This window comes from Odontesthes bonariensis, chromosome 5 (assembly GCF_027942865.1).
Source record: "Odontesthes bonariensis isolate fOdoBon6 chromosome 5, fOdoBon6.hap1, whole genome shotgun sequence".
Taxonomy (NCBI): Eukaryota; Metazoa; Chordata; class Actinopteri; order Atheriniformes; family Atherinopsidae; genus Odontesthes; species Odontesthes bonariensis.
In genome coordinates, this window is record NC_134510.1 from 31,402,919 (window position 1) to 31,426,082 (window position 23,164).

Here is a 23,164-nt window from a genome sequence, read left to right on the forward strand (position 1 = left end):
TAATATAATCAGATATAAATCTTTACAAATATGTAGAATTAAATTAAAGTCACAAAAAAGATTTAAGTCAAGTACTGTGAGACAGGAGAAAAGGAGAGAACCAATCCTGCAGCTACAAATCTTAAATTTGTTTTCAGATTTAAAATAACATCAGCTAGAAAACATCACAAAACAAGGGTGTCAGTTTTGAATGAAAAGTCTTTTCTTCTGTTAGCTGGAAGCTATGTTCAGAACATTTTACACAAATTATTCTTTTCAGAAAGTGTTTGGGACATATGCCTCACATACTCTATAACTATGCTGATGAGCTTTGGAAAATCAATCAATAATTATGTTATATTTCCCAACTCGTCCCACACAGCGGTACAACACAATGTGGGCAAAGAAGCAATTACCATAAAAATACCTACATTTTACTGTGTGTCGTAAAACTATCTGACATTAATACGGACAGAAAAACACATGTATCACTCTAACTAAAGAAGTGTACCAGATGTTTTTACTTGATGAATCACGATTTAATATTCTTCTTGATTTATAACAATATCGTGAACATGTGAAAGTGCACATTTTATAGTGTGATTAGAATTTTTCTTTCTGTCAAATTTATGTTAAATAATTTAAATATTTATGTTATTGGCATGACACAAAGAATTACAAGTGAAATTCTCCAGATGATAAAAAGTGTTTTTTCATCAAAACCTCTTGAAGGTTTGAAGAGTAACAGCCATTTCCTGCAGTAGCTTTTTATTGGTAGCATGACCAGAGGATGCAGAGGTTTCAATTAGTCTCTGACTATCATCTTATGCAAAAATACAGCCCTGGACCTGACAGTCCATTGGTTCTTAAATCTTCAGAGAGAGTTCTCAACGGAAAAGAAAATGTACGTTGAGTGAACCCTTGCATTCTGTGACCATCTTTTTTCCATCTCTCAGGCTGCGTGTTAGATGGACGATCCTACAACAGCTCGGTTTCCTGGACCAGCTCCACCAAACCCTGCATAACAAGACGCTGTCAGGTGTGTATGTGAGACAGCTACCCTGTCCGTAGATGAGAGGTGAAACAAGTGGATGGTGTTATGATGGGTCTTATTGAAATATCTGATCTTGGAAATGAAGGGGGCGGTAATAAAAGGAAAGAACACAGGAAGGTTAAATGTGGCATGGAAGAGAGGAAATGGCTGGGGTCAGGATGAAAAAGAGACTGAAGCAGGGATGAAAGGGATGGTTATTTCTCCAAAATGGTTCAAACAAGTATTAATGATGGAAAAAACAGGAGCAATGAAGAGAAGGGTTTCAGTCGGATGAAAATATGATGGGGAAAAGAATGATAAGAATTAAGAGAGGAAGTAGCAAAGATAGAGAGATGGAAGGTCAAAGAGAAGGAAAGATTGATACATGGCATGAGAAGGAAGGGAATTAAGCATGGAGTAATAATAAACATTCACGTACTGAAGACATCATTTCATTATTTCTCCGTTTGTACCAGGAAGGTGTGATCACTGAGGCTGAGGTGCAGTGTGTCATCCACTGCAAGAACCCCAAACTCCACCCAAAGAAGTGCTGCCCCACCTGCCCCAGTGAGTACAAATGAGTGTCTGTTTGTTTATTTCCCAGAAATGTATGAGCTAAAATTCAACCAGGGTTCCTGCACCAGATCAAGAAATGATTCGTCTTTAGTCAGATTCACTTGGAAATGTCCTATAATTAACAGGAAAATCCTGATTTTTATTTTTATTTTTATAGATAATTGAGTTTTATTTTATGTAACATGTGCAATGAACATTATCAGTGTTTGCCCCTCTTGAACAACAAAATAATAATCTTTCACAGTCAAATCCCCTTTATCAAGCTGTGTAAGTGGCAATGATTTTAAATCTAAAAGTAAATTATGCTAAATTTATGCTAAACATTCAAATGGAGCCCCGTCATAAATTGGCGAACCAGATGTACCCTGATTTTTGCCCGATAAAAGGATGATGCAGATACAAAATATTGGTCAGATGGATATTCAGTGGATTACATTCCAATTTACATGAAATTACCATATGATTCAATAAGTGAGTAAGTTTCAGAATAATCTGACCCGGAGCTGCCGATATCATATTTAATCTCAAACTGTGCCTGTGTGACTTCAGGAAGTTAGCTGAAGAGTGTTGTTTTGCTTTCATGTACCTATCAAGTATTTTTAATTGCTTTTACAATGGGTAATTTGACATGGGGTAAGAATTGCTCATTTTAATGAACAGCTTTTATGCAAAAAGTCTAATTTACAGGCGCTCCAGGTGTTTAGAATAAAATACTTACAATTTCTTGAACTCAGTTCAGAAGCACTCTCTGAGGAGACAGAGAATGTGTGCATTCACAAAGTGAAAGTAAACTTAATGATATTTTTGTTCCATGTAACTTTTCTCCATTCAGGTTGTATTTTTGAGGGTCGCCTGTATAAAGAGAAGGAGGAGTTCAGTCCAGAAGGCAAACCCTGCATCAAGTGCACGTGCACGGTGAGTACACACACCATCTACATTCTCACCTTTGAGCAGGGACTCTCCTACAAATTAGTTAGCTTTGGAGTCTCCAGGGAGTCGCAAATTTTTGGCTGGAACAACATTCTTCTCTTTGGTTTTTTTCCAGTCTCAATTCCTCCCATGTACCTCTCTCTATGTGTCCCCTGTCCTCCTCCTCCCCTTCCTCCCCCTCCTCCCCCTTAGACAAACAAACCGTACAGATATGTCCATAAACACATGGAAGCACTAACGTGCTGACACCCAGTTGGAACACCCTGTAAACCTTTTTAACAAATACACACACATACATATTATTAGTTTGTACCACTGATTTACTGAGTTAGCTGAGTTAACGATGGGTAAATGTGTTTATCCGTCAGTAATTCAGAATTCCTCTTTGAGCTTGGACCAAAATACAGGCTGTTTATCATTATGGGAAATAAATGACTACACTGTATTAATCTTTATTTGGTTAAGCTTAATCAATCATGACATACACATATTTCTTTAAAGTTTTTGAGCTGGACCCAAGCACCAAACACCAGTTAGTTTAAGATCAGTAGAATACAGGACAATTGGAAATGTAATCAGGATGTTCATAACCTAATTCCTGACAATATGAAGTAAGTGAATAAGTGAATAAGCAGTATGGATTTATATCTAAAAAACCTTTCCCATTTCTTAATAGCAAGAATCAACTGGTCTTAAACTGGTCACTTTTGACTGGAAACCACTGGCCTCTAAGAGTGCAACAGGGATGTGTGTTAGGACTCCTTCCTCTTTGTTGTCTGTGTAAATGATTTGATGAGTTTGACTCAATCCGATGCATTTCTTCTTTTGTGGACAATACCAAAATAACGTTTAGGACACTGGCTGCTTCTGCTAACTCTGAACAAATTCTGCTAAAAAAGAGGATAATCGTAATAGTTTTAAAGATGAATCGTGACTTTAATATTTGATAGTTGGTATTGTTATGTTCTTATAGTTTGAGATTCTCACATTTAAATAATGTAGATTTCAATTAACTTGGATAATTAAGAATGTGAAGTTACATAGAATTTATAAATCTGTAATATGTCTTATCTTTTTCTGGCAGCTATTGCCTTTTGTTTATTAATTTGTGTTGTTTTTTTAGGGGGGGCGGACTCTCTGCATGAAGGAGGTGTGTCCTGTGCTTTCCTGCCCTGCACATCTCAGCCACACCCCGCCTGGACACTGCTGCCCCAGATGTATAGGTAAAGACCAGCAACTGTACAGGGTTATAAAGCCACCCACATGTGTTGGAAAAACGGAAATGGATCTCATGATTTTTGTTTTTAGGTGTTTAACTTGGCTTGTCATGTTTCATATTTGGCTTCCAGCATATCACTGTTTTTTTTTTACAAATAATTATCTGAGCATGTCCAAATGACACACCTTGTAATGTCTCAACAACGACAATAACCAAATATATATAAAAAATTGCATATCCCAAATATTTGGAGTCAGAATGCAGACAGACAATGAAACATGTAACCCTCTTTGAACACAGAAAAACTAAGCTAATGACCCAGCTGGAACCTCTGAAGGGTTGTATCAGACAACTTTACAGGCCTGTAAAGACAGTCATTTAAGCAGCTGTTCATCATTATGTCACTTTAGAGCCAATTCTCATCTGGTCTGTTCCAGTCACTAAGTTTCTCTAACTTTCACCACATAAAAGTTTTGGGTTCTTTTTCTGAACACCATCTGAATACCTTTTTGGATGGATGAAATTTAAAATAACCAAATAATTCAATTCAATTCAATTAATTTATATTTATATAGCACCAAATATGTCATCTCAAGGCACTAAAATAATAATTGGTGCTTTCTTTATCTGACTGTATTTTTCCTTCTCCAGGTCAAAGGAAGGTCTTTGATCTGTCTTTAGGTAGCTGTCTATTCCACAGTGAGGTCTATGAGAATGGCACTTCCTTCACACATGACAACTGTACCACCTGCACCTGCAAGGTATCTACCTGGATAGCAAATAATCTGTGTCGAAGAATTTTTTTTTTTTGTAGAATTTATTCTCTCTCAGAGAGGGTTGTTTAACTAATATTCCTAATCAAAGTCCCCACTGAAGGACTAATCTATAAACTCCTTGGCTATGTCCTCCTTCGTCCCAGGATTCAACGGTGGTGTGCAAAAAGCGGTGCTCGCGACCAGGTAGTTGCCAAGGTGACCAATGCTGTGATGAGTGTCTGTCGTACGTTAAGGTGGAGGAAGTGAAGTACTGCAGAGTCCGGAACAAGATCTACAGGGTAGGGGATGGATGGAGGTATGGATGGAGGTATGGATGGATGGTCAGTGAACAGTTGAATTGATGAGGGATGGAAAAATGGTTGGTGGAAAATGAATGGATGTATAAACAGATAGATGATAGATAGATATATTGGATAATTAGTAGAATAAATTAATGACTTGACAGGCAGAGTGATAAATGTAAGATAGTTGGGTGGATGAATAATAGACATAGGGTTGAGTGCATAGATAGATAAATTAATTAAGTATTGATAGATCAATGGGAAATCTTATCAAAACACTGAACAAGTAGATGAATGAATGTATAGTTAATGAAAAGATTAATGATGGACATATCAGATAAGCTGAATTTTGGATGGAGGGACAAATTGAACAGATAGTTGAAGAACAGTAGCTTCATGAATAAATGAATGAATTCAATCGATGGGTGGATAGATAACTTGTTAGATAAGAAGGAATGGATAGACAGACAAGTATAGAAGATGGATGTATGGATAAATGGACAGATGACTGGAAGATGGATCAAATGATGGATGGTGGGGAGATAAATGGATTGATGGATGAATGTACAGTAAGGACAGACAGACAGATGGATGGATGGACATATGGGTAAGATGAAAGCCTAGAGAGATGAATGGCTGGATGGACAGATGAATGAACGAACAGTGGTAGAATACTTGGATGCTTTTGTGATCCTGTTGGGTCTTTTCATCCCTGTAGGAAGGGGACATGTGGTCATCGGTCAACTGCACTCTTTGTGCCTGTGTTAAAGGAAGCATCGAGTGTCGCCCCAAACAATGTGTTCCAATCACCAGCTGCCCCTCGGTGAGTGACAGTGGCTTACTTCTACTTGCGGGGTACACATCTAGAAATCCTGATTGTTTTAAGCTACCATTCTTTCTTTGTTGCTACACTTTGACTCCTTTCCTCTTTCTGTCTACCCAGTCTGACTCTTATACTTTCAACCCATGAGTAACCCTCACTTGACATGCATGCATGTCTCAGAACAGTGGTGCACTTAAATTTAATGTCCAACATATACTGGAAACTCCTGCATTTAAACAAATACACTGTAGAACAAAAATACAACCAGCAGACATTGCAATTTTGGTTCGAAAAGTATCTCAGTTCAGACTGACATTGAACAACTTTTTTAGGGGAAACAGTTCAAACTAAAAACTTTTTATTATTCCAAAACTAGTCATAAAATATGTTTGGATCAGAGATATTTATAAGTTTAAAAATCAGTATGGAACCTCAATATTAGGGGGTAATTTTTGTTCATTAGAGATCTTTCTTACGGCATATGCATGCCATGAGCTGTAAATCTCTGGGAACTGCTGGCATGAAAAAAGTTTGCTCTGCGTTCACCTGTCGCAGAGGTCGCTCTGTAGTCATCTGTCGGTTGGTGGGTGATGGAGTGGATTCCTTGCATACCGCCGGCTGGTGGCGGTCACGCAGTCAAAGCCAGTGTCAGAGTTAGTCCAAGTTCACACGCTTCCAGCAGTTACAACAAGCCCTCACCTGTTGTTTGCGGCCAGAGCAGGCAACTGCAGAGTGAAGTTGGTGGTCTGCAGCGAGTTTTGTCTCCAGTGAACATCATTTGTTATGTCAGACTTTGGGATCAAATATGATGTTTTTGCATGTCCTTTTTCATTTACGATACTTTGCTGGAAAGATCACAGAAAACCAGACGTCAGTGACTGGAAATTACTATTATTGAGATGTGAACTATTTTTGTCTCAAAAAGTGGAATTTTTTACTAAATTGGTAGCATTTATAGAAGGAATTTGAGCACACCTTTGTCTTGCATGTCCTCTGTCAACTGATGTGTTAAAGAGGAAAACATAAATGTTAGAGCTTTAGGTGTTTATCTTACGAACTTTGGCTACAGGAAGTTCATGCAAACATTTATGTTTGACAAGATTATACCACACTTGTACGGAAGAGTATTAGGGCCAGGCATAAGAAAAAATATTTATATTTTGCCTGTCGAGAATAAAGTCGACATGTCATTTTCTCGAAAATTCAACTTTATTCTCGACATTCCGACTTTAATATCGACATTTCGACTTTATTTCGACATTTCGACTTTATTCTCGACATTTCAACTTTATTCTCGACATTTCGACTTTATTCTCAACATGTTTTCTTTAATCTCGACAGGCAAAATATTAGTATTTTTTCTTATGCCTGGCCCTAATACTCTTCCGTACACTTGCGTATTTTAATGTAATATTTCAGAAAAGGGATAATTTTAAACAAACTATGTTGATGGTAATTTCACAAAACTTTGACAACTTTCACAAAAGTTAACTCTAATACAAGAATAAATCTAACTTTTTATTTTTCCTTCCACATTTTATTCTAAAGATTGTTACAGAGATGTTGGTTCTTATGTCAGTAATAAGCTGATTTCTGCAGACTCTTATATCTATAAACATTTCAAAGAGGGATTACTTCTGGTTGTTGGCCGCCTTTTCTGATTTATTTAGCCATAGAAAGAAATTTGAAAAATATGAAACTATGACTAATATGACAGCAAAATGATTAATTTCAAACATAAAGACCATAAAAATCTCCCACAATTCTGGGAAAATCTAACATAATGGTTGAAAAATTCTTAAGCACAAGGATGTAACTTTCCAACATTGTTAAAGACAGATTGAACCAGTGTTCAAAAAGGTGAAAAGTAGAGTGAATGCAGTGAGTTGCAGAGTAAAAACTAGAAATAAGACAAATAAACACGTCAAGATCTCAGCACACATTTACATCACAACAATGCAAGGTGTTGCATGGGTGGATTTTACAAAAAAGTCCTCTCAACATAACAGATCCTGATTGTGAATGTGTGTACCACAGACAGGAATAAAGAAAGAGAGCACAGCAGAGGCAGGAGAGAGATACTCCTCACATGCAGTCATTGGCTGATGTCTACACACCCTCTGCAGCCCAAAAACATCCTGAACATAGCAAAATAAGAAGAAGCAAAAAAAATATAAGGAGAGGACAATGTTTCAGCAGAGAAATTCAGCACCACACATGTCTACTCAGTCATTGGGCCCCTTGAGAGGATATACTTCAGTTTTAATCTTTATGTTGCACCGTTTTTAAATCCCATTTAAAAAAAAAAAAGAAATTTAGACAAAAAATAGAGGATAGCTTTTCAATTGGGTAAAGGGCAGAAGTAATGTGCATGTGTTCCTTAAGACCCCAGTTAAATGTAAAGGACAGTGGAAGAAGTATTGTCAGACATAGACACAAGAACCCTGCAGAGGTTGTAAAACTCACACGAGTCTCCCAAATTCTGGAAAGTAATCACAGCACGGGCTACGACATTGTCTGTGATTGACTGCTTGTGTGTGCCTCAACATGGACTTTTGTGCGAGTGAAGACAACAGGCCAGAAACAAAAAAACTCCAGTGTGTGTTGACCCTCATTGCTCTGTAGCACATGCATGTGTGAAAGTGTGATGCAGGCAATAAATGCATCCACATGTGAAAGTGATATCAAAGGATGAAATCCGACATGCTATCTATGCTGTGGGTTTGGTGGGACTCCTTTAAACTCTTTGCATCCACTGAAAAACCAGCCTTACACATCCAAGCACCACCCTGGGCTTCATACTTTAACTTTTCATTGCTTTAGATGAGGGAAATACTCCGTCCTGCAATGAATTTGGATGCTGGTATTGAGCAAATTTTATGAATATATCAATCCTTTTGCACCACACTGGGGCTTAATTACTTTGTGAAAACACAAACCCACGGGTTACTCTATAACATTAGCTCTATGATATAATCTATAATGATATGTAAAGGTAACATTGTCTAGCTCGTAGCATGCAAGCTTGCACACCTGTCCTAAGTTATCACAGTCGTGTCTCTGTCACAGAGGTCGTCACAGCCCACATCACCCTTCTGAACACACACACCCACACACACACTCTCCCATGCCGTCCTGCGGTCAGCAGCAGGTCGATAGAGTGTGTGAGTCCTGTTTGGAGACAGTATGTCTCCGAACAGCCTTTTGTCTGTGTTACGTTTGAGTGACAGCAAAGAAGAGGTTCCCTATATTTAGGCCCCTGAAAACCAATCTCTGTCACTGTGTGTGCGTTCGTGCGTGTGTGTGTGTGTGCGTGTGTGTGTTCTTCTGTGTGTGTGTGTCCTCAGCCTGTTTAAAGGCAGCTCTCTTCAAAGACTGCCCTTTGTGCAGAGGTTAGAACTCTGGAGTGTATATTGAGCGTACAGAGAACGTCTGCATGCGATGACAGATGAGTGGTGTGTGTGTGTGTGTGTACGAGGAAGACTGAAAAAAAGAGTGTGTGGTGCACACTTAAGAGGACTTCAGTAGGTTGGTCCTGACATTCAAAAGGTGGTTAAGATTAGAATCAAGTTGATCTTGTATTTTAAACATTCAGATGTGATGGTTTAAGTTGAAGTCTATATATCAGTGAGGGTCCTCACAAAGATAGAAGTAAAATGTGTGTGTCTGCGATAATAAATGGCATCCCTGAGGCAACCAAAAATTGGTGTGTGAAAGACTCCTCTGATCTGCACTTCTGATGGAGGCTGAGACATACTGTACACACATGCATACACACACACACACACACACGCACGCACGCACGCACGCACGCACGCACGCACGCACGCACGCACGCACGCACGCACACACGCACACATACACACACACACACACACGCACACATACACACACACACGCAGAGGGTCCTGTTTCACAGACAAAGTTCAGCGGTTGGAGTATCGGTATCTCTGTGGCTGTCCTGGTTTGACTGTGAACTTGTTAAAATGCAAAGTCTTCCTCCACCTTCATGACTTTAATCAAAAGATAGGTATGAACAAAAACACACACATTTACAGGCAACAGTTATACACACCTGCTACTTTGTCAGTTTTGGGAAACAAATCAATTGTTTTTGTGAGTAAACCTAATGTGATAGCCAAAAGAAATTCAAACTTTATATATAAATGTTGTGTTTTGATATTAATGATTGTATACAGATAAACATAAAAAACTTAAACTCACAAGGAGTTATGAAATAATAGGAGAGCCACGAAAAAGGAGTCAGTTTGCAAAAGAATAAAATAATGAAACAGTAATTATGTTTCATTAAGAGGAATTAATGAAAAAATAACATGTGGTAATAAGGACATTTGGAAATATAAAGGGAAATAGATGAAATAATAAATAAATGTGGAAAAAGCTTTATGAATGATTTATTTTGTTACTTTTCTACTGTAGAAATGAGGCACATACTGCCCAGATGAACAATAATTATTGTGAAAAGTACACTTGCAACACTGTGTTTCGTGCCCATATTCATAATGAACTGCTGCTGTTCCTGTTTCTCTCACTCTGTCTGTGGTATTTCTCTTCAGTCATTTTATATTTTAAAATTCAAGCAAAAACAACTAAGAATCTGAAAACCATGCCCCTCAAATTTTGCTTTAGTAATTTAAGAATTCCGAGTTGTAATTCCTTAACAGGTAAAAAGGTTTCAGATGTATGAGATGTTTTATTCTGACTTTCTGTTTTCTGTCTCTGTTCTGCCTGTGACGCTGCTCACTAAGTCTGCTCTCTGTCAAACGTTTCTTTTTATCACTCATCGTGGTCGGGCATCCTGCCATCTTTTCCTTTCTGTCAAATCTCTCTGAGAGTCCTCTCATGTTGTGTGCCTGTGCCTTGTCTCTTGCAGAATAAGATCCTGAACAGAACCGGTTGCTGTCCAGTTTGCACTGAAAGTGAGTAAGTCCATCTCATTGGAGTATCCTGTGATATCTACATTCACCTAAAAAGGTCAAATCCGAAATTAACTGAAAAATATTATTGGGAGTTGATTCATTTTGTGTTGATGTGGATGTAGATTCCGAAGTCTTGATTACCTGCTTGCATTACTGTAAATTATATTTCTAAAGGTAATTATAAGCTAAAACCTCCACTATAAATCGTCCCTCTGAAAAGCAGTGTAAACAAACCTCAGTCCAGCCTCTAGATTCGGTTGAGTATTCCTCATGAACTTCACTCCAGACTGTGGTTTGCCCTCGGGTCATTTTTCTTTAGCTTTTGGATTCTTACTGCAGCAGAAATTCCCCCAAATGGTCTATTTTAGGAATACAAATGCCCCATAAACCTCACTTGTACATAATATAAAGTTTAGTTTCAGTTGGTTAGGCAGACGTTTTACCACACCACAGATGCTGATCCCACTTCTGAGACCAGATCAGTGCCACATATTTGAACATTTATCATAAATTAGGTTTTTGCTGCAGGCTGTCAGCTTTCAACATGCTTCTTCTTCTTTTTTTTTGAAGCCCTGCAGTTTGGGTTGTCTCTTGAGACCTACTGCCCCTCCACTGCTGCTACTTAGTAGAAATAGATTTAGACTTTCTGTAACTTATTTCTTTGTGCATTTCAGTATTTTTTTTTATATAAATTTGGCTTTGTTTCTTTTCTGTCCCCAGAACCAGGGGTCTGCACAGTCTTTGGTGATCCTCACTACAACACCTTTGATGGCAAGACCTTCAACTTTCAGGGAACTTGTCAATATGTACTGACGCGTGACTGTGGTGGGATCCCTTCGGGAGGGCAGGGAAATAACATCAATGGCCCAGACTCCAGCTTCACGGTAGGATGGGAGTTTAATCTTCAAAGGGTTACACAGTAAGAGTTTGAGAGTCTGTAAACTCAGGTGAGAGAAAGGCGAGAGGATGCAAACCTCTGCTAAACAAGAGAAAAGTATTTCTCTTCATATTTACATGTTGCAGCTTGTTATTGCACAAGCTTGACACCAAAGCAGTCAGCTGCTTGGACAAGCCTGATCTTTAACAGCAGGACGTTTGAGAGCTTAAGGCAGGACTCACACAGAGGCAGGCCTGACGCTTGCAAATGTAGCGACAATCATTGATTAGATCAGACACACAATTAGTTGACTGTTGCCTCTGCTGATTCTTGAAAAAGTAGAACATTGCTCAACTTTCCACTGATGGCTATGCTAGCAAAGCAAAACAATGGACCTCGATTTAATTTGTCAACACAAAATTTCCCCCCAAATGAGAATGTGTGAAATCTGCCAAACACAATCAGCATCTTTTTATATCTGGGTCATAGCTCAAGTGTTAACTGTGGTTTCATAAGATGTTTGTTAAATCACTACAACTTATCTGCAAAGGAGTTGTTGTAAGGCACCTTCAGTGGAGTTAGGCTTGTAATTTTTCCGTTTTTTTTTCAGTTTGTTCTGTTTGTTCTGCTTTCACAAACTATTGGACTATTCACTGTATGACACACATTGCCAAGAAAAATGTTTTTCTTTTGATGTGACTGCATGAAAATGTCTAGTGAAAATATATGTATCATGTAAGTACTATATCTTTTTGTGATAAGTCATCGTAGCAGCTCATACTTTTATCAGTTTTAAATTCTGTTATTACTTTTGATTCCAGGTGTTGGTGAAGAATAATGCTCGGCGGACTCGCTCCTTCTCCTGGACTCAGTCTGTGGAGGTGAGGTTGGGCACTTTGATCCTCAGCCTGCACCAGCACCTGACGGTCCGGAAGAATGGTACCCGTATCGCCCTGCCCTACCATGGACCTGGGGTGCACATTGACCTGGATGGATACCTGCTCAAGCTTACCACCATTGCAGGTCAGCAAACATAACTTCTTGGGGACGTAAAGAATTATAGCATATTCAATTACTTTCACACATCTGGGGGTCAAGAAGCAAATCAAGCTTTCTGCAGTTTGATCTCTGATTGCTTTGCTCTACAATGAAGAACTGTATCTAAACTTTAGCGAATCTTTGTTTCTTAAACCTCCGTCAGCAGGTTTGGAGATCACATGGGATGGTGACAGTTTTGTAGAAGTTGTAGCTGCTCCTCATCTGCGCGGGCGCCTCTGTGGACTTTGTGGCAACTACAATGGTCACAAGCGCGATGACACCATGGGAGGTGATGGCCAGTTCAAGTTCGATGTGGACGAGTTTGCAGAGTCGTGGCGAGTCGAGGGAAACGAGGTTTGCTCCCAGCAGCATCCACCTCGCAGGCCAACGTCCTTCCTATGTCCGGGAAGTGTTAAAGTCAAGTTTCGGGCCCACCGGGAATGTCAGAAGATAAAGTCATGGGAATTTCAGAAGTGCCACCGGGTGGTGGACTTTGGTCCTTTCTACAGGTGAGGACGAGGCTATGTCTGGTGTACAAAGCAAACCAAAAAAACCTTTTAACTTTAAAACCAAGAGATTTAAAGTTAGAATTGAAAAAGAATGTGAGGATGTTGATCAATATATTCACCCATGGATTTTGATTGTTACTACTAAATATCCCGTCCCTAAAGCTGGTCTAAACTAAACCAAAAACCCTCTGTAGGTCATGTGTGACTGACATGTGTGAGTGTCCAGTCCATAAAAACTGCTACTGCGAGTCCTTCATCGCCTACAGCCGAGCCTGCGAGAGGGAAGGAGTGCCCGTTTTGTGGAAGCCAGACAACGTTTGCATGGGTAAGTGGGTAACACCACCTTTAAGCTTTTGGGAGGAGCTCAGGACTATTGGGAGCAGATTCAAAATCCCAGAAATATAGACTTACACTTGCTACCACTTATATTCCTGTTTATCTCTTGTGTGTTTTATAAAGGTGCTTCAGAGAGTTGTAAATTCAACTTTAAATATCCCCTTATTATGCGTATTGGTTTTACACCTTAACATCCTCTGTTCTCTTTCTACTCTCTCTTTAATTTACCAGCCACCCAGTGTAAACATGACGCTGTGTATGACACCTGCGGTCCGGGATGCACTAAAACCTGTGACAACTGGAATGAAATTGGACCATGTAGCAAGCCCTGTGTGGCTGGCTGCCACTGCCCAGCCAACCTCGTGCTGTTCCAGGGACGTTGCATCAAACCCACAGCCTGCCCTGGCCGGTGACCTTTATTACCCAGGTGGGAGGGGGGTTAGGTTAGGGAGGGTCACCTGTAGTGTCCAAAGCAGAGGGCCAAACTAGCCAAAAAGCGTTTAGGACGCTAAAGTGTCTCGAGTCTTCCGATCAGATGCACCAAGGTACTCAGGCTCCATTACTTGGCAAAGAATCATGTCGGAGTGATTTCCGAGTCAGAGATACAAACTACGGTGACAGACTGAAGGGGACGTGCATGGAAGGCTGACAGTTGTCACAAGATTCAGCCTCTGATGTCCTTATGCTTCTTGTGATGCCAAGTAATGTTGCAACACCAGTTACCACCACTAAGAAGAATTGAAATCCCAAGAGAAAACTCAGGGCCCCATCTGGAGATTTTTAAATCTGAGGAACATTCAGCACATTGTCGTGGATCCTCAGGAAATGGTTTGGGCCAAAGGACTCCTACTAGAGCCAATATGGTGCCCAAATTTCTCTTGCAAACACATTATTATGGAAAACTGAGCGTCTGCATTTGGAATAGCAAGACTCAATGTTGAGAAACTCTCTGATACTTTGTCGAGCTGCCCTCATGATCTCTGTTCCATCATTTCATACTGTAAGCTAACCAGATTTATATGAGACAAGATTGCTTTTATATTATTATTATTGCTCTAATTATTAATATTTGTTGTTGATATTGTTAATTTATATCAGTCAATTGACATGTTGTAGCAAGAGCCAGAATCATGAATATAATTTCGTTACAAATGATTTAAAGGGAAACAAGAGCTATTTATGTATTTGTTGTGTACCTTTGTGTTACTGTTTGAAGAGAAATGCCCAAATGTGACTTAGTTGTTGCACCATCGCAGGGAAAAAAGTACTGTATTGTATTATGCTCCATGTACAGCTTGTTGTGGATAGTACCAAACTGAAGGTGTTCATGTAAACATATGCTTTACTTGACGATGATTATTTAAGACCAGCAATATAATCTTTTCTCGAAGTTCATTTTTGACTGCCGTCTCAACTCTTTGAAGGGCTGAACAAAATTTGTTTAACAACCAAAAGAGAAAAAGGATGTAAAGCTGGATTCATACATGACATTAAATAATGATGGCTACACAGGGAGCAAAGATCTGTGTACCAGAAATAAAGAATAAATCTGTAAAAGACTTAGGAAATAAAAAGAGGAATAAATAAAAGATTCAATCGTTTTAGAAAGATCTGGCAAGAAAAGCTCAAATAAAAATTTGAATTTTCTTTTATTTCTGATTTCATTTCTTTTTGTTGTAATTTTTGCTATTGATTGCAAAATTCCAAATGCAATAGAAACAATAAGAAAACTTACAGGGATGAAATTAAATTAAAAATGTCTAACACAATAACATTTTATATCCAGAAATATTCTATTAACTTACATGCCACACTTAAGTAAATTTATATTTATATACACAATATAAATACAGCACTGTGCAAAAGTCTTGCGCCTCCCCTCATTTCTTTATATGTTGGAAAACAATAAAAATGTGTTTTTACTCACAGTTTGTATAATTCTAACGATCTTGAGTCAGTATTTAATATGAGCACCTTTATTCTCCAACACAGCCTGAACCCTGTTAGACAAGCTTTCCCTCATTTCTTTAAGCCGTCTTCGGGAATAGTTTTTTCACTCACAGTGAGCTGCGAGAAACAACTGGAACACTGGTTCATCCCTTGAGTTAGGTGCCTTTTTTAAATGCTTGAATGATTCATAGGTCAGTGTTAAGTGGTTCACAAAACCAACTAAAAAACACTACTCTGAAAACAGTCGGGAAGAAGGACTGAATTGAAAATTTTTAAAAAGTAGCCAATGTCTGAGGAAGAACATTGACAGACTTTCAGAAAGCCTGTAGAACTATTGCTTAAGACTCTTTTAAAAGACTACAAGAAAGTTGGGCTTCCAGGAAATGAAATATAAAGAAATAAGGGGACTCAGGACTTTAGCGCACTATGGTGTATACAGAACTATATAAACAAATATGTGAAAATGATTAAAAAAAACTCTTGGTTTATTTTCTTTATATTTCCACAAATGTATTGCTTTATCTATATATCTATATATAGATATAGATATATCTATATCTATATCTATATCTATATTATTTATATATGTATTTATTCCTCTTCATATTGTTCTTTTTCAGACCTTTCAGACGTTTGTCTGTTTTTGGCTAAACTCCCGATATTCTATGATGGTCACAGTATTGCAGAAGTTGTGCTGTGCAGAGGCTTGGAGGATGTGTGCATTACTGGCCTTTCTTTCAACAGATTTATAGTAAAAAAAAAAAAACACCATTGTCACAATAAACACTTCAAACTATTGTTGTGACATTTGAAAACTTTTAATACACTTCAAATTTGTACAAACCAAATTCACATACACAAAGTGCGCTAAAATAAAAACATGAGAACTAAACAAACGAACACAACAGAGACCACAAGACAACAAAACTGTGTTGTGAGAATTAAACATTTTTCAGTGGAAATACCGGTGAGAAAAAGGTTCGTGTCTATGTGTTTCATTCACCATCCACTTACAGCAGTTGCACAAAAAAAGGATGGCAACTGGAGGCTGCGGTGACACTTTAGTCAGATTCTTAATATTTTGCAAATAACAATTAATCATTTTATTATATTTGGACAGCAAAAACCTAATAAAGCAGAGTAAATGATATACTCATTTTGAATCAGAGAATCAGAAGCAGTAGCCCAGAAAGTAATGCAGCTATTTTAGACTGAGACAATTTAAAAGCTGCCAGCTACACATATTTCATACAACTGTGTGTTAAACCACACAAGTTATCTTAATCTAAACACTACAAGTTCCCAACAATGATTATGATTTGATGTTTCACTCTGGAGATTTGCACGTGTCCGCTTGCACAACACTGTACTATACTACAAGCAAAACCAAACCACAATCGTTTCTGCAGATAAAGGGAAAAATCACTGACCTGATTACTTGTACTAGATGAACAAAACCGTCTAAGATCAAGTTAAATGAATACAGTTGCACACTGGCATGACACTGTCACACATTGGCATGCCTTCACATCTTTTATATTAGGAGTTCATCTCTTTGGCATTTTCAGAAAATGACACATTCATCCTCATCTGTAAACTGAAATGCTGTAAGGCATTGGAAAATACTAAGATGTAGTATAGTTGGATCAAAAAATATGACATTCTCTGTTCGGGGAAACAAAACAACAAGTCAGAAACAAACAGAAACTGCTGCATGCTTCTTTATCGGTTTTCAGGTTGTTTTTCTTTTAACAAACAAGATTTTTGGAAATCGCCGGGTGCTGAAGTCCCTTTAAATCTAGACCCTTCATTCAGTTAGTGAGACAATAACTGACCTTAACTTGTCAGTTTTTGTCTCTGGAGGGTTCAGCATCATTGATAATTCTCCACGGTGCTTGATTCACAAACCAAACTAGCATCAAAAGATCCTAGAAACACTGTTGAGAAAAGATGCAGAGCGAGCCGCGTACACTGAAGCGGTTGCTGATGACAGAACTGATAACACTGCTATTAACTTTGCAGGTTAACTGTAACTTTAAACTTATTCAAGCTCACCATTTTTTTATTCTCCAGCTCCATAGAAAAAAAAAAAAAAAAAAAACTGTGGTTGACTTTTTTTAGTTTCTAATCTACATGTTCTGCTGTTTCCAGAGAAATGAGGCGATGCTCTCAGAGTGCATTGTGTCTTGTACCACATGACATTTAATATAAGTAAATGAGTAGTTGGTGAATGGAGAAAGCGGAACATCTACCGGATAAGGAGTCTTAATCTTTCTCAGGAGTTGGAAAACCAAACCAAAGCTGAACCCAGTCAATCCTAAACTTTCAGTAAACTGATTGCTGTCGCCATAGTCAAAACAAGCCTGTGTTTCTGTGTGTTTTTTAGCCTTTTCTGCCCCCATGTGGTGAAAAAAAAGATAAATGAATCAACTAGCCACTTTAATAAGTGGCAAGTGTAATTTACAACAAGTTATTGAGAAACGTTAGCAGTTCAAAAGGCTATTAGAAACAGGTGCTTTCTAATGACTACGGCAGATTTTATGGTGGATGAGAGCAGCTGGTAAAGTAAGAGGTGGAGCGTAAAAAGAAAACTTTGTTCTTTCTTGAGAATAATATCAATATTACCAGGAGGGTGAAAAGGAAAATTAAAAGGATAAAAAAACAACAACAACACATGACTCTTAGATTACGTATTCTCTCGTAACAATACAGTAACTCTTGAACTAAACTGTTCTTGCAGCTTAAGTGCTGGAAATGAAAATTTTAGTGTAAGATGCTCATATAAAATGAGCTGCCAGAAAAGGAAATAAGACTGAATATATCTCCTTTAAGAGAGATAACCATGTTAGATAAGAGATCTGAGGATTTCTTCATATCAAGTATGTCAGTGAAGCCCTCAGCCAAATAAGGTAGAGTTGTGTCACGATACAGTTTCTGAGCTTCAGGTTTTAATGCTATGTGACACTTGGGCGCCTGCAAAATTTGGATAAGATTTCGAACCCGCATGCTTTGACCATCATGTATCCTTCCAGATTAGCACCGTGCAGGGCCGCATCAAGTCAAACTCACCTAAAGTTTTATGGCTATCAAATAACTTAAGGGAGCAGATAGATACTTTGATTACCAGTGTTATTTAGGTAAGAACTGTAAATAATAAGTTTCCCCATTACACAGAAATTCCACAGTACTTTAGAAACTAGCTAAAAAGTAATACTGCTGAAGTGTCACTTTTCTTTCTTATTGTAAACAGATGCAGAAGAACTGTCAAATGTAGACTAAATACATTTCTACAAAGACACCATTTCTGCTGCTGGACTATGTTTGTAATGTCTTCCAGAGTAACTTTTGGCCTCTTCTTAGGACTGATGATACAGACTAGGTTGAGTGGCTGAGTAGTATTGGAAAGCAGTAGGGTTTGTTTTTCTTTTTTCTTTTTAAATCATAGAATAAAACCTGCCTTGTTATTTAATGAAGAAATCATTAACTTGATGTACTGACCTTTGGTGTGGGAAGCAGAAGAACCTGATTATTTGTTTTTGTGTATTTGTTTGTATTGTTTTGAGTAAATTTCAAGACTGTATCTTGCTCATGCTACCATTAAAAGCAAAACCCATCAAACACAGACAAAACAAGTGGATAAAACTAGCTTCTTTAAGTACTTAAAATATTTGTGAACACTCTAATATATAATCTTCCAAGCCTCTCAGGTAAAACTATCTTTTTCTTAAGTTACAAACCAAAATATACATCTAATAAAAAATACACTCCGGGCTGGCCATCTTTAAGAGTATACTAAAATAAAATTTAAAAATACAGTCGGAACGAGATGTAAAGCTGAGGTAAAGGAACACAGCAAAGGAACAAGTGAACCAGGCAAAGAGGAGTGTGGAGAGGGACAGACCGACCAGAGGAGTTCAGTCGTCATCGCTGTCACTGCCCGACTCACTGAGCTGAAGATCGTTTCCTGTGAAAACCAGAGGACAAACAGCAGGTGAGCAAAAGGTTTTTCCTTTTAAAAATGTCATAAAACATGACCAACACTGATGCTGTAAATCTACACCGACACAGCTTTCTGTCTCTACATGAATAGACAGAGACTGAACCTGACATTAAGTTGCTTTTGCTAATAAGCACATAGTTACCATGCAACAGAGCAATCTAAACATCTAAACATGACAGTTATTAAGCCGATCTCTATTAAAATGAGTATTTAATACTGTGTTCACACAGAGATGCGCAGAAAAACAAATGCTTGCCTGAATTCCAACCCTTGGAAGACCAAATATAGCTCTGAGATACTCACGGAGTGTGTTCATGAGCTGGTTGTTGCCTTGCTGTCGGTCGGCTCCTCCGTTAGCCATGGGGTGGCGGCTGGGAGAGGTCTGGCTGAGCGGCCGCGGGGCGTCCTGCTCACCGTCACTGCTGCTGCTGTCGTCGCCGCTTCCTGAGGCGCTGGCTGAGTCGGAGGAGCTGCTGCTCATCTGCTCGATCACCTCCACCTCCGCTCGCAGCTCTGTCAACAGGAGTGGGGCGTCAGCACGGCTAATGTTTTCTTGTTTAATACTCCCCCGTGCTTTCCATTGATGTAGTTATTCAAAGATTTGTGAAAACACATTGTGCATGTGATATAAAATAAGTGATTTAGACCCTTTTGCCAAAAAAACTTCCATTGGTGTACAACATACTATAGTGTAGTTCTATGTGGCACATTGTTCAGTATAAAGTTTCTAGTCAATTATTATGAGATACGAGTGTCACTGAACCTGCTCACCTCTCTTTATGTCATCGAGCTGAGGCTCTGGGGAGGGGTTGTCTTTCGATGGTGAAGGGGAAGTTTTGATACCAACCCCGGGTTTGGTAGGGGCCCGGAACTGAGAGCTGGGCTGACTAGAACGAACTGACTGTTGCTCAATTCGAGCCTGGATCTTACTGCTACCCTCCGCCCTGTAAATAAACACATACAGCAGGTGAACCTACTATCAGTCCTCTGCCCATCAGCCATAAGAATGTCCTCCTGGACATCCTAGTTTTACAAAAAATATCGATTCAACAGCAGCTCAGATTCACAATCACATCTCTCACAAGGGTTTTTATGGGTCTGAAAATCTGAAGTATAGACCTCTCACCTTGTTTTCTTGACCTGGATGCTGCTGCTAAGCTTCTCCAGTACAAACTCCCCAGTGTCGTGGTTAATGATGAGCACACAATCCTTCTGATATGGCCGCTTGTTTCCTTTGAATACTGTCATTGGAGGCGTGGAGCCCTGAGAGAAAAACAAGAATGTAAATATCTTCTGTTTGAGTTCATTTAACTACAAATTACAGTGAAAAAAAAAAAACACACTGGTTATATGTGAGCCAGTTTCGGTCTAGATTGACTTAGCACCTCAGCTGACTTGGATCTACTGCCCCTCCTCTTTTCACTGAGCACAGCAACAAATCAGCTCAAATAATGCAAGTTTAAGTGTGTGTTAAATCTGTAGCCAGGAGAGGGAATAAAAAGGGATTTCCTGCTCGAAAGTGAAAACAACATGGTGTCTTACAGGAATATGAGGTAGTGTTATGGTAACTTCATCTCCTTTTCCGACTTGTAGCTCTCCCTCACAGCTCGTGTCGATAGATGCTGGTTTGAAGTCATCTGAGAAGAAATGAGATTCAGTGTCAGTCAGTCGCTTGATGAGTTCTGCTTACGACCGCCAGTTCATTTAAAATTTTGAGATGGTGGTGGACTTAAGAGGCTGGCATTGAAATATGAAAGTAAAAAAATTTATAAAAAGCTATTTCTATCCATTTCTTTACGTCAAGATTTTTATAAGGATCTTGGTTTGTCATGAATTCTGACCTAGGGAGGTTCTGTAAGGGAGGATATGTAAAAAAAGAAAAAGTATGATGGTATTTACAAGGAAATACTCTAAGACAGAGGTCTTCAACAGGGGGTCCGCGGAGGTACTGCAGGGGGTCGCGAAATCTTTGGTTGATTACACGATTTTTAACATTTAAAATTTTTTTTATTTTTTAAAAAATTTTTTCAAACAGTTTTTTCTCACAAATTGTGTGCAAACGTGTGCCATCCACAGATGGTTTGAGGATTCATTGTCCCATCTACATGCATGTTTAAAGTTCAAATCTGTGGATTATTTGAATAGCTCAGTGTTGTATGCAAGATGTTTGTTTATAAATGGCAGTGGCACGGCCACCCTGTACCTTGCACGTTTAAAATAAAAACATGAATATATTAACCTGTGTATTATTTGAATAGCTTAGTATTGAATGTACAATAACAGAGTAGCTATATTTATACACGGCACTAGGCCCCGTTAAATATAAAACACAATTGTATGCCATATAAATAGTAGGGGGGTCCCTGCTCCAACTCTCCATCAGTTTGAAAAACGTTGAAGACCCCTGCTCTAAGAGGATACTTTGGGTGTTACTACAACATGTACAATCCACCCAAACGCTAACATAGACCGAGGCAGCACTAATCCATAGAGGCCCCGCCTGGGGGGTCTCTATCTATTCAGCCTCGTACTTAGAAGGGTGACTGTAATATTGTGGGTGATTATCAGTCTATATAAAGCTTATCTGGCAGCGATCCAAATCAGTGCACATTTAACTAGCTAGCTAGTCTTTTTCACATATTAAAACATATTGTTTCCAATAATGTAATGTAATGGTGTTAGTTAAAATTATTTATTTGCAATAACTCGAATGTATTGAAATGTATGAAACGTTACAATCCACATCTTTAAATGCATTTTTCTCATATTCTGAGCCAAAAATCTCCTCTTCAGTTGCACCAGCATACTATAAGTTTTCCAAATAATATTCTTCATGTTTTATCAGAGATTTGTTAGTATATCATTTATAGTCTGATTTCCACACATATTGATCCTCATAATATGACAAGAATATTTTTCACTATCAGTGGACGGCATTTTCTCATTCATGAATTGATAAGAAATGATAGCTAAAATCCCCTCTGTGAAAACATTTGACTCTAGTATGTGAACAAAATACAAACTTTTAACAATATATATTTTTTAATTGAGATGAAGAACCAATGTTCAGATTAATGCTCATTAAATACATTTCAATACAATCGATATATATATATACCAGCAAAAATGTTGACGTATATTACATGATTTCCATATCCGTTACAATAATTTTATAAAACCTATAATATAAAAAAAAATGTCTTTATATACATACTGTGACTTGTATTACTTACCGTAGTGTACCCTGAAAAAGTAATGTATATTCAGTAACAGCAAAGACAGATAGATACTTTAAGTTGTTATTGTTTTTGTAAAGGATGCTGTAACATTATAGAAAAACATGGACTGACATTATTGTGAATGACTGAAAGTCCTTATCAACTTTTTCCGCGTTCACGTAAACAAACTACTTCATCACAGCTGTTTATTAAGCACTGTACTTCATTGGTATAGTTTAGGAAACACATATGGTTGGACCGTCCCACTCACATCTGATAGTGTGAAAGGAAGATTTTGGCCTCTTCTCAAAGCTTTCTCCAAGCTTCAAAACATGCTCCTCTTTATCAAGCAGCGGATTCGTACTCCCGTTCATTGTTCCGTTAGTCCAGTTTTATTCGAATTTACATTTACTTTTAAATGCAAAGAAGAGCCAGGTTATATCGGACAACCTCAATGAGATAAAAGAAGCAGTAAACTATAACATAAGGCTAGCTTTCAAAGGCTAACCTTTAGCACAACAACGCTTTCGTCACCCGACAGATGCTTTTCCGCTTATGGCCCGACTGTGAAATATCACCGAAACGAGCCCATAGGCTGTAACTACGTTCCACTTTCCTCTTTAAAATGTTCAACAAATTTAACAAATACATCATGTCTACAATCAAATAGATATAAACT

At 38.3% G+C, this 23,164-nt stretch overlaps 2 protein-coding genes across 3 annotated transcripts in view; one reads left to right on the plus strand and one right to left on the minus strand.

The window, feature by feature from the left end:
* The window catches only part of bmper (BMP binding endothelial regulator), a 36,449-nt gene extending 21,737 nt beyond the window's left edge, over nucleotides 1-14,712 (plus strand). The window contains exons 4-16 of one of the 2 annotated variants that reach the window (XM_075466086.1): nucleotides 936-1,018; nucleotides 1,489-1,579; nucleotides 2,421-2,503; nucleotides 3,642-3,741; nucleotides 4,389-4,498; nucleotides 4,657-4,791; nucleotides 5,513-5,617; nucleotides 10,512-10,557; nucleotides 11,278-11,441; nucleotides 12,256-12,457; nucleotides 12,636-12,981; nucleotides 13,176-13,306; nucleotides 13,549-14,712. In XM_075466086.1, coding sequence (XP_075322201.1) covers nucleotides 936-1,018; nucleotides 1,489-1,579; nucleotides 2,421-2,503; nucleotides 3,642-3,741; nucleotides 4,389-4,498; nucleotides 4,657-4,791; nucleotides 5,513-5,617; nucleotides 10,512-10,557; nucleotides 11,278-11,441; nucleotides 12,256-12,457; nucleotides 12,636-12,981; nucleotides 13,176-13,306; nucleotides 13,549-13,730 — 1,778 coding nt within the window. In that variant the 3' untranslated portion in view covers nucleotides 13,731-14,712. The remainder of the gene's footprint in view (nucleotides 1-935; nucleotides 1,019-1,488; nucleotides 1,580-2,420; nucleotides 2,504-3,641; nucleotides 3,742-4,388; nucleotides 4,499-4,656; nucleotides 4,792-5,512; nucleotides 5,618-10,511; nucleotides 10,558-11,277; nucleotides 11,442-12,255; nucleotides 12,458-12,635; nucleotides 12,982-13,175; nucleotides 13,307-13,548) is intronic. The other variant, XM_075466087.1, reaches the window with a different exon arrangement.
* Nucleotides 14,713-18,579: 3,867 nt separating this feature from the next.
* Nucleotides 18,580-23,065, minus strand: eaf1 (ELL associated factor 1). Its single transcript, XM_075466089.1, has 6 exons — nucleotides 22,757-23,065; nucleotides 20,810-20,904; nucleotides 20,394-20,530; nucleotides 20,039-20,211; nucleotides 19,571-19,780; nucleotides 18,580-19,231 (listed from the first exon to the last, which is right to left on the minus strand). The coding sequence occupies exons 1-6, from the start codon at nucleotides 22,857-22,859 to the stop codon at nucleotides 19,182-19,184; spliced, it is 768 nt and encodes a 255-aa protein (XP_075322204.1). The 5' UTR covers nucleotides 22,860-23,065; the 3' UTR covers nucleotides 18,580-19,181.
* Between the last annotated feature and the right edge of the window lie 99 nt (nucleotides 23,066-23,164).